Below are 10,585 nucleotides of genomic sequence, written 5' to 3'. Positions count from 1 at the left end.
TCGACACCTGGGAAGTGGGGGCCACGTGCCTGTCCCGCAGACACCCGGGAAAAAGATGGGGCCAGGGCCGAAGGCCGGGCGAGCGCCCACCACTGGTGAGGAGAGGAAAGGGGGCGATGCTGCCGGGCCCGGGGCGCGAAGCTGCGGGCCCGCGCGCGCGGGTTGCGTTCTCCTGGGGGCCCCGCGGGCCACGCCGGGGGTCCCGGACCCGGGCCCGCCCAAGTTGCCGAGGATCGCCCGCGGGCGCTCAGGCCCAGGCGCGGGCGGACGGGGGGCGTTCTCAGGTGGGAAGCAGCGCGGTCCTAGGAAGGTGGCGCTGGGTCCACGCGCGGACCGACCCTACGGTACGGCGGGGCTCGCTCGCTCAGAAGCCTCAGGACTACTTCCTGGCTCCGGAGTTCACCCAGCAGCCGGCCCAGTGGGGGTCCAACGTCACAGATGTCGCCTTCGGCCCCTTTAACCTTATCCCAAAGCGCAGCCCCTCCCTCGGCGCTCTCCCTCCGGCTCGGGGCCCCGCCCAGTTTCGCTACGTCTCTTCCGCTTCCCGGGCGCGATCTCGCGAGGCCTGCCTGCGAGGGGGGCGGGCCGTGCTGGACGCGGCGGGGTGGCTCCGCGGGCCGCGGGCGGGGCCAGTTGTCCCCGAGCGCCATGGCCGCCCTGCGCGTCCTGCTGTCCCGGGCCTGCGGCCCGCTGCTCCCCACGCTCAGTTGCGCGGCGCGGCGCCCCTTCGCCTCGGGTGAGTGCGGGTGGGGCCGCCGCAGCACCGCGCTCGCCGAGCCCTGGGGACTCGGTCGGGGCCGCGCGGCGCAGGTGGCGCCTCTGGAATTACAGGTGGTCGCCGTCCAGTCCTGCCCGCCCGCGCCCCTTCCCGCCCTCCTGCGGCGTCGCGGAGCCCTGCTCGGCTCTCTTCTCTCACTCCTGTGCCCAGTTCACGACCCAAGCACCAAGTCGTGTCGGTTTGACCCCAAGCTGTCTTTGACACCGCCCCCCCAGTCGGCACCCTGCAATCATGCGCGGGTCTTGTGACTGGCGCCCTGCCGCGGAACACTACCTGTTAGACCCGGTGCTCGCCAGCACGCCCTCGGGGCAGGCACTGTGATCCGTGTGTTCCCTGCCCCAGAAAGCAGCCACTCCGACAGGCAGGCGCTCGCCTCTCGTCCTCGCTGGCTGTTACTGCTCACCCGACATCCGATTGGGCGGTGCAAGCCACCTGCGCCTGTGTGTGCCCCCAGCAAGGCCAGAGCTCCGTTTTGTTCCCAGCTAATTCCCTTCTCCTCCTAGGCATTTGTTAAAAGAACGAATCCCGCTCATTTCTGCCGATTCACAGGCCACCTCTCTGCTGACGGAGGCGTTCAGAAGGAAGGCTGCTGTGGGCTGCTGTTCATTGCTGGGTGTTTTTTTTTTTCTTTTTAACTTAAGAAAATGTTCAAACATTGGTAGAAGCAGAGAGTGGTGCAAAGACCACCCGGATGGTGGAGAGCTGCCTGCTGCGGCCACCGTGGACTGGTCAGGGTCACTCTGTCCACTAACGGAGATACATCCCCTTAGTTTGGTGCCTAAACAAATAAGAAAACCTCCTTTTCTCTTCTTGCCCCAGGCGCTCGCTTTGAGTACATCATCACGGAAAAGAAGGGGAAGGACGGCAACGTGGGGTTGATCCAACTGAACCGCCCCAAAGCACTCAACGCGCTCTGCAATGGGCTGGTCAGGGAGCTCAACCAGGCGCTGGAGGCCTTCGAGGAGGACCCGGCCGTGGGGGCCATCGTCCTCACAGGCGGGGACAAGGCGTTTGCAGGTGTGGGGGGCCACGTGGTGGCAGGTCACCCAGGTCTGACCATGGTCACACCCACAGTGTGTGGTGTTGCGGACAGACTTACATGGGTGAGATAGTGTCAGAAAAACTCCTGCAGCTTGGGGTTTATGTGCACATGATGTGGGGAGGGCTGGGGAGCTGCTCGGAGGATGAGCTGCTCTGCCAGCACGGTTGGTCTGCTCAGAGCGGCCCAGGGCCTGCACAGTCAGGTGCTGCATGCTGAGGGCTCATGTGACCGCTGGAGAAGCCCAGCCTTCTCTGAGTTCACCTCGAGTCCATTTCTGGTCCCGTGGTCCCTCCGTAGCACCTCTGAGAACACATGTCACAGTGTATCTCCACGTGCGGGTGTCCTCCCGAGCCCCGGGGTCTGCTCACGGCAGACTCTCAGGAGCTGCTGTGGAGTCTCTGCGCTCTGGTGACGGGGCTCCTCTCCCCAGCTGGAGCTGACATCAAGGAGATGCAGAACCAAAGTTTCCAGGACTGCTACTCCAGCGGATTCCTGAGCCACTGGGACCGAGTCGCCCGGGTCAAGAAGCCGGTCATAGCTGCTGTCAACGGCTATGCGGTGAGTCGGCCGAGAACCCCCTCGCTCGGGGATCCTCGTGGAACCGCGCTTATGAGGGCGATATCCACTGGGCGTCACTTGGAAAAGGCCTAAGTCTAGTTCCCAGGCCAGCAGCCTCTCCCGCTCGACGCTGAGGAGCGGGGGGCTGTAAAGAGAGGAGGTGTCTCGGCATCCGCACTTGTCAGCGGACCCCTGCGATCACAGAGAGCACCGTGACTCCCTGGAACGCTCCTCCCCTCGCCTGCGTCGAGGGTGCACACGTTGGCTTTGTGCAGCTTTAATGACGTTCCATCCTGTGCCGCACCTTTCACCTTCTAGCTACTGCTGAAAGCTCTGTGTCCTCTGTGTGATGCTTTGGGGTGTCCTGCAGGTGCGCAGACCGCTCAGAGGTGCAGGGCTGGCTGTAGCCCGTAGAGAAGTCACATTTCAGTCTGTGACTACTTAATCAAGCTCCCTGGGGTAAGCCAGGGTCAACAAGTGAAGTTTATTGGGACGCCCACGCCCACTGGTTCACTGAAGCCCCACAGCAGGGACCTGAGGGCCCGAGAAGCCAAAGGGCTTGTTGTCCAGCCCTTTGTGCAAGGGCTGGGCGGCACTGGCCTGCAGTGGGTCGTTCACGGCAACGCTGAGCTAACCCTGCGTGGCGGTGTTGGTGCGTGCCGTGCCCCAGACTGTGTTTCACTGTAACAGGATACTTAAATAAGCAAGTACAGTGGTTTTATGGGGGTTCCCCGGGTGACGCCTCCTGTTCTGCAGCTTGGTGGCGGCTGTGAACTCGCTATGATGTGCGACATCATTTATGCTGGAGAGAAAGCCCAGTTTGGGCAGCCGGAAATCCTCCTAGGAACCATCCCAGGTAAAGGGGGGGACACCGCCGTCATAGGCTCTTCAGGTCACTCCCCAGAGTGTGCGCACCTCGTAGGGGCAGAGGGCTTTTCTGTGTGACGAGGGGCTGGGGGTCGTGTTGGCACTGGACGGGCAGTGCTCCCTCTGCCCCCAGGACACTTGGTGTGAGTGGTCACCACACTCTCCCAGATGGCCAGGGAGGTCACGGACCAGATCCCATGTCACCTGCTGGTAGGATGGGCTGACCACACACTGGCTTAGGGTCCATGTAGGTTACAAGCTTGGAACAGGGTGACCAAGGGCCAGCCCCGAGAGCTTGTGCCCGGAGGTGACACATGTCACATCTGCTCATGTTACAGTGACCAGAGCAAGTTTATGGCCTCACCCAAGTTCAGCAGCACAGGAAATCAGACCCCCACACACAGAGGTCAGCAGGAGCAGTGGGCCAGCGTGTGACCTCTGCCCCTGGGGCCCGCCTGACCAGGGTTCCGGGCTCATGTCCCATGAGGTCTCTGTGCTGCGTGTGAGCCTGGAGCCCAGGGCGTCTCCCGAGCCAGCCGGGGTGGGCAGGGCAGCGTGTCCCGTTGGCTGCGGGCGAGGGCAGCCACCACGAGCTGCACTGACCACTGGGCTCTTCCAGTCCCAGTGCCCAGGTGTCCACGTCAGCAAGGCAGCGCCTGAGCCTGCTGCACTGTGGGTGTCTCCCTCAGCGGTCCTCTCGTGCCTGGGGTTCACCGTGGGGCAGGTGGCTGGGCAGACTGCTCCCCTTCGAGCTGGGGGGTGGGTATGTGGGCACATGGCAGGGAGCATCATGGGCTGGCACCGGCGGACCGCCGGACAGAAGGACACATTTGGAGTGTTGCTGGAGGCGACGCTCTCCGAGCATCTGCCTGCATCCTGACTCCCGCGTGAGAGGCTCTGACGCAGGGGACTGAGGTGCCGGGTGCGGGGACTGAGCAAGGGGTGCTTCTTGGGTCTCCCGCCTCCCCAGCTGCTGGCCGCCTCACCCCACCTGAGAGGCCTGTCATTGGCCCCTCGTCACTGGCCGCAAGCCTGTGACCCGCAGCCTCCGCCCTGCAGGTGCAGGGGGCACCCAGAGGCTGACCCGCGCTGTCGGAAAGTCTCTGGCCATGGAGATGGTCCTCACTGGAGACCGGATCTCAGCCCAGGACGCCAAGGAAGCAGGTGTGTCTGGGGGTGCCCCATGGAGCCCCTCTGGGGAAGGGGAGTGGGGAGAGTCGCCTCCAGGGCTCCTGCCTCCAGGGCTCCTGCAGACGGTCAGCACAGTGCTTTCGGGGGTCCTGACAATCCGGGGGACCGCCGCCTTTGTTGACATCCCACGTGTGAAAAGAGTAGCTGAAACATACACTCAGGTTACAAAATGACATTAAACCATGTCGTATCCCAAAGCTCAGCGTACACAGCGGGGACTGGATTCCCTGAGACCCCGCAGGCCCACTCTGTCCCCGCTGCTCGGTGACCTGCCTGTCAGAGTCCAGTGACCCCAGCATACAGCCGAGAGCATCGCCCCACTTTGGGGACGGGCGGAACCTCCCCTGTGTTGCTGCAGCCCCTTGCTAACACCGAGAGTCCCCCGCTCTCGGAGTGTCACCGTCACTCAGAGGGAAATGTAACCAGTGCTGTGCCCTTGTCCACCGTGTCACGCTCAGGTCTCGTGAGCAAAGTCTTTCCTGTGGAGAAACTGGTCGAAGAAGCCATCCGCTGCGCAGAAAAAATCGCCGGCAATTCCAAAATCATATCGGCGATGGCCAAAGAGTCCGTGAATGCAGGTAGGGCTGTGCCAGGGGCACAGAGGGGCCGCCAGGACCTGTGGGCTCCGTGGCCCGTCCCGGACAAAAACTGCTGTGGCTCTTTGAGGAGCTCTGGTTTCTAGCTGCTCGCTCGCAAATTCTGTCGAAATGTTCTGAGCTCCCACTGGTGCTGGGGCCGAGCATGTGTCACCCTGAGGGACAGGCGGGGACAGGTGCTGGTGCGCAGGGACAAGGCCCAGGCGGGCTCTGACCGGACACAGGTCGGCTCCGGAGAAGCCGAGGGCCCCTCGGAGCCGGGGTGCAGAGGCTCCTCCTCAGCTGGCCGGGGGCTGTGAGAATGGCCAGCGGGGTGGCCCAAGGGGCGCGGGCCCCCCGGACCCCAGGGGGGCCAGGACAGGGGCCTGGCCCTCGCCTCCGCCCTGCCCTCCGTTCTCTCTGCTGGCGCAGCAGCTCCGTCAGAGTTCACAGAGCTTCCACGTGGCCGTGTCTCTCAGCGTTGGGGCAAGACTGTCCATTTGCTCGGTGTGGCCTGTTGGGAGGACAGGAGCCTGGGGCAGACGTGTGCCCTCGAGCCTGTCCGTCCGCAGGAAAGCAGCCGCCTCGGGGTTCTGCCGGCCGGGGTGCGGTGACCTGGTGCTTGCGGGGCGTCAGACCGGCACGCACGCAAGAGGAGGTGCTGCTGCTGGGTGTTGGTGAGGCCTGGTCACCGCACCTGCTCTCCCTCCCGGAAGACACGTGGCCCCCGGTGCTGCCAGAAAGAGATGGCCCAGGCCAGGGCCACCGCACTTCTGCTGCTTTTCATCCTTCATCACTGTTACTTTTTTAAAGGTGGTTTTCAGAGAGAGGGGAAGGGGGGGAGAAAGAGAGGGGGAGAAACATCAATGTGTGGTTGCCTCTCACCTGCCCTCTGCTGGCGACCTGGCCCACAACCCAGGCAGGTGCCCTGACTGGGAGTCGAACTGGAAACCTTTCGGTTCACAGGCCAGCATTCAATTCACTGAGCCATGCCAGCCAGGGCCATTATTGTTTTTAATACTGTTAAAATACAGTTTCACGGGCTGCCTCAGACGCTCTGTGATTGGACAGTTTGCATTCCTCCTTTCCCGCACTCTCTCACCCCTCCCTCTGGGAGGGGACTGAGCTGGGGGCCGGCCGCGTCAGGGTACGTGTGTGGGGCTGTGAGACTGTGTCCCGTCCGTCCCCGCAGGAGAGGGCTCCTCCCAGCTGTGGCCTCTCAGTTCCTGACGTCAGGTCTCTGTTTCAGCTTTTGAAATGACACTGACAGAGGGAAATAAGTTGGAGAAGAAACTCTTCTATTCGACCTTCGCCACCGTGAGTGAACACGTGCACGCGAAAGGTCCCCCGTGGTGCAGCCACGGGGCTTCCTGGTCGGCCTCACCGGCAGACCCCACTCCCCTTGGGCAGAGCTGCTGGCGCCCTTGGCTGGGTCAGCGGTCCGTCAGGGAGTGGAGGTCAGGAGGACGGGCGGAGCAGGGCCGTTTCCTGGCAGGAGAGGCCTTCCGAGGTGGCCCTCAGACGCGGTCCACTTAGCCCTCATTTCCTGTCACGCCAGTCACTTGGAACAGGGTTTAGAGCAGTGCCGTCTAGGCTCTCGGCCAGTGACTGAAGGGGTGTCATTCTCCTGATAGTCATTTGAAAGAAGGTGACACTAGGTGTTTTGGAAGACAAAGATAAAAAGCGGCTCTAGCTCTCGAGGAAGCGAAGACGTGTGTGCATGCATGTGCACACACGTGAGCACACAGGGAAGGAGGCAGAGGTGGAGTCTGGACCCCTGCCTCGTGAGGCCCCAGGTACTGCTGAGTCAGGTGACCCTTCAGCGAACGACCCAGTGCGTGCACCTGAGGGTCTGTGGGCGGGAGAGTGTTGGACACACCCGTCCCCGGGCCAGCCCCGCTCCAGCAGGAAACCAGGCCCTTGCCAGGGGTCCAGGTGGTCCCACCGCAGAGCCCCCCCACCCCCCCACACCTGACCCACGGGACGTGTGACGTGCAGCTGTCCAGCTCTGCTGTGTTCCCTTTCTCACCAGGAAGACCGGAGGGAAGGGATGACGGCATTTGTGGAGAAGAGAAAGGCGAACTTCAAAGACCGGTGAGAGCTGCCACCGAGACCTCCAGCCTCCGCGGAGGAGGGGACACAGTTTCAGGGGCCAATAAACCCTCTGTCTGGAAGGGCAGTGCAGGTGCCGTGCACTTCTTCCTCGGCCGCGGGGCGGCGGCCGGCACAGCCACCACGTTCCCACCTGCGCCGCCTCTTCTCCATCAGAAAGGGTGCTCGCGACCCCGCAGCGTGTTGATGCTTTTACTAGATTCCAGGAGCTGAGGGACGTGTCAGGGCCACCGTCCCTCCGGGCAGCATGTCCCCGGCTGGGCCGCGTGTGGTTGGGAGCCAGGGAAAGTGGTTCGGGGAAGGCTGGGCGGGTGGCCCTTCAGAGAGACATGCCGATCACTAAATGACAGGCCTCAAGTCACATCACGCCTCCCCGCTGATGCGCTGGAGCCGGATGTTCTGTCACTTCTTCCAGCTTCTGTTTTGTCGTCATAGGTGACGGCATCCACGCAGGACGGAGGTCCTTAAAGTCAGCCACCCCCGGCACACCCAGGGAAACCACTGTCAACAGGCATGTGGCTTTTGGAGACATTTCTGTACTCACACATGTCCACATGTCCACACACGCTCACACACATGTACACAGGTGTGTAGAGTCCAGTTTTCTTTCTACAGAAATGGGGTTCCATGTTTACCCCTCTGCAAGCACACTGGCATCTTCCTCAGTCTGTCACACTGCGTGCCTGCCTCTCCTGTTCGACCAGAACTTTTTTTATCGTGGTAAAACACGTGTACCATAAAACCGACCTTTGACCCATTTTTAAATGTCCGCTTCAGCGGCACTAACGTGTCCACAGAGTGCTGTGGCCGTCACCACGTCCACTTCCCAACTGCTTCGTGCCCCAAGCAAGCTGCGTCCCCACCAGCCCCGGCTCCCACCCCCACCAGCCCCGGCTCCCACACCCGCACCAGCCCGAGCACCCTCTGCGCTGCTTTCTCCCAGCCTCTGGGAATTCAGTGCGATGTTTTCGGGGCTGTAACATGTGATAGTTTCGCTTCACCACCAAACAGTGTTCCTATGGCATTCCTCTAAGTGGCCCTGAAATGCCATATGGTATCAGTCCCTTGCCGTTCACGTTATCCCGGGTGTTGCGTGTTTGCACCGCACGCGGTTCCTGGTTACCAGCACGGTGGGGGACAGCTCTGCGGTGACAGTGGTGTGCAGGCAGGAGAGTGGGGCGTGTCTGAGGCCGAGAAGGGAGCCTGCGCCCGCGGGACTCAGGCAGGAGGCAGCAGAGCCCCTTCTCAGAGCTGCACCAGCTGCATCTCCGAGGTGGATGTCCCGGCGGCCCGAGTCCAGGGCCCCGGCCTGGGTCCCAGCTGCACGGAGGCCCTGGGATCCCGCAGCCTGTGTGCGAAGGAGGTGCTGGAGCAGAACTGAGCCTGGTGGCGGTCCCACCGTGTGCTATTTGTGGTGGGACACGGAGTTTACACACCAAGGTCCCCTGGTGGCACAGGACACTGGGTGACCGAGTGACCCTCGTTGTAGGAAAGCCCCTCTGCCCCCACTGGACGCCTGCCTTTGATTCCCGCATCCCAGCGCAGCTCAGCGCTCTGGACCCTCTGTCCTACCCCAGGCTCCCCAGTGAACTTCCAAGGGTGGGGGTCACGCCATGCTGGGGTTGCTGGGACGAGTCCCACGTCCTGCCACTGGGGAGGGCTTCACAGGTGAAGGGGCAGCTACTGCCCGGGTCAGTCCCCAAGTCTCAGCACGTCCTCGGACCCTCCAAGGTGAGGCACCCGGGAGCCCTGCAGGCTTCCCGCACTGGCGCACATAACAGAGCAGCTTCCCCGATGGGCCCCGGCAAGGCCCTGCTGGCTGCCACGTGCCCTCCAGTCCCACCCCTCAGACTTGCTCTGTGGAGACGGCCCCACCTGTCAAGGCAAGAGTGGGAGCCACTTCCAGAGCCAGGGTGGATCTCCGCAAAAGCAAGGGCTCCCCAGTGGGACGTGCGCCCAGCCTGTCCCTGGAGCTGAGCCTCAAATCCCTCCCCAGGAGCCCACTGTCCCTGCAGCCAGGTGGAGCCCGAGAGCACCTGTCCAGGCATTTCCTCCGCCCTTCCTGAAGCTAGGTGGGCAGGGAGTCCAGAGGCCTGGCGCTCTGCACGGCGGTGGACGTGGGAATGCTTACGGAAGCTGTTATCACAAACCCCAGACGGGCCTGTCAGGGACACAAACCGGAGTATCTTGCACTCCTTGGGCTAGTTGACTGCAGGCCCGTGTTGTTCCGGGGGCTTGGTTTTCGAAGCTGAAACCTTCCCTTCTCATCTATATAAAACCAGCTACCGGCCCTGGCTGGCATAGCTCAGTGGGTTGAGCACAAGCCTGTGAACCAAAGGGTGACAGGTTCGATTCCCAGTCAGGGCACATGCCTGGGTTGTGGGCCAGGTCCCCACTAAGGGGCACATGAAAGGCAACCACACATTGATGTTTCTCTCCCTCTCTTTCTCCTTCCATTCCCCTCTCTCTATAAATAAATAAATGAATGAATGAATAAATAAATAAAAAACGGCTTCCCCCTCCCATGTTCATGCTTAAAAGATGAAACTTTGGGGAAGTTAATTGCAAGTCTCTCCACTCACATCCTGGAGTAGAAACTGCTCAGGCACAACCCTCAGCCAGGGTAGATTCAGCTGCTTTGGACGGCCCGGGTGCTGGACCCACCAACCAGGTTCCCCAAGGCCGTTCCCAAGTCCACTCTGCCCGGCACGGTGGGGCCAGGGCTGCGTGTTCAGGGCAGACTGGGTGCCAGGCTGGGTTTCCAACGTGGCTCCTCCACCAGCTGAGGCTCCCAGGGCCCAGCTGGAAAACGTGGAGACGTCTTTGCTTTCTCCAGGTTTTCCAGTGTGGCTTTGTCATCTTCCATGTGCAGGACTTTCCAGGAGCTGTCGGGCCTCAGAGTGTATCATGTCACCACAGGCCGAGGGCCCTGGCCACAGCACTGGTCACAAAGTCGATGGTGTCACTCCGGGGGTGACAGCCCAGCCTGGGCAGTCCCATCTGGGCCCTGGGTCGGGCTGTCTCCTGTCCTCCTGCTGGGCAGGCAGCAGTGCACACTCAGGTGGCAGCTGGGCAGGTGAGCAGGGCCACCTGCAGAGTGACACTTGCGTAGCCCTAGCTTGAAGGGTGGGGAGTGAGGGAGAGCCTGTCCACAGCCTGGGCAGTGAGCTTGGGGTGGGCTTTTCAGCAACGGTATGACCAGGCCAGCACACCTCTGGGCACTGGCCCTGGCGTCTGCCCCCAGCCTGAGTTGGGGGCGGGGGAAGCTGGGAGAGAGCGGAGACAGGGCTGCAGGCCAAGGGCAGTGTCCACAGAGCACGGGAGCCACCTGCACTGGTCAGATGTTGCTGCGTAAGAAATGATCCCTAGATTCAGGGCTTCACACAGCCACTGTCAGTCACTCTTTTGGACACTCTGTGTGGGTCAGGACTCCAGACAGGCCACGGTGGGTCTCAGTGGACG

General features: G+C 62.2%; 1 protein-coding gene across 1 annotated transcript; it reads left to right on the top strand.

Annotated features, from left to right (window-relative positions):
• Window positions 1-579: 579 nt before the first annotated feature.
• ECHS1 (enoyl-CoA hydratase, short chain 1) lies at window positions 580-7,190 on the top strand. Its single transcript, XM_045854457.1, has 8 exons — window positions 580-736; window positions 1,598-1,795; window positions 2,251-2,378; window positions 3,135-3,234; window positions 4,305-4,409; window positions 4,895-5,014; window positions 6,261-6,328; window positions 7,044-7,190. Exons 1-8 carry the CDS (start codon window positions 649-651, stop codon window positions 7,107-7,109), a joined length of 873 nt encoding a protein of 290 aa, XP_045710413.1. The 5' UTR covers window positions 580-648; the 3' UTR covers window positions 7,110-7,190.
• The last annotated feature ends 3,395 nt before the right edge of the window (window positions 7,191-10,585 follow it).

The sequence above is a fragment of the Phyllostomus hastatus genome, unplaced genomic scaffold (genome assembly GCF_019186645.2).
Source record: "Phyllostomus hastatus isolate PE091 unplaced genomic scaffold, TTU_PhHast_1.1 phas_scaffold_1066, whole genome shotgun sequence".
NCBI classification, from domain to species: domain Eukaryota; kingdom Metazoa; phylum Chordata; class Mammalia; order Chiroptera; family Phyllostomidae; genus Phyllostomus; species Phyllostomus hastatus.
This window is presented reverse-complemented; position numbering and strand designations above follow the sequence as displayed.

What these genes read in the sequence shown, in the direction of transcription:
- ECHS1 (XM_045854457.1), top strand. Translation starts at nt 649, where the DNA reads ATGGCCGCCCTGCGCGTCCTGCTGTCCCGGGCCTGCGGCCCGCTGCTC. An exon ending in GCGGCGCCCCTTCGCCTCGG is followed by an intron (nt 737 to 1,597) that starts GTGAGTGCGGGT and finishes TTCTTGCCCCAG; the next exon opens with GCGCTCGCTTTGAGTACATC. An exon ending in CTGCTGTCAACGGCTATGCG is followed by an intron (nt 2,379 to 3,134) that starts GTGAGTCGGCCG and finishes CCTGTTCTGCAG; the next exon opens with CTTGGTGGCGGCTGTGAACT.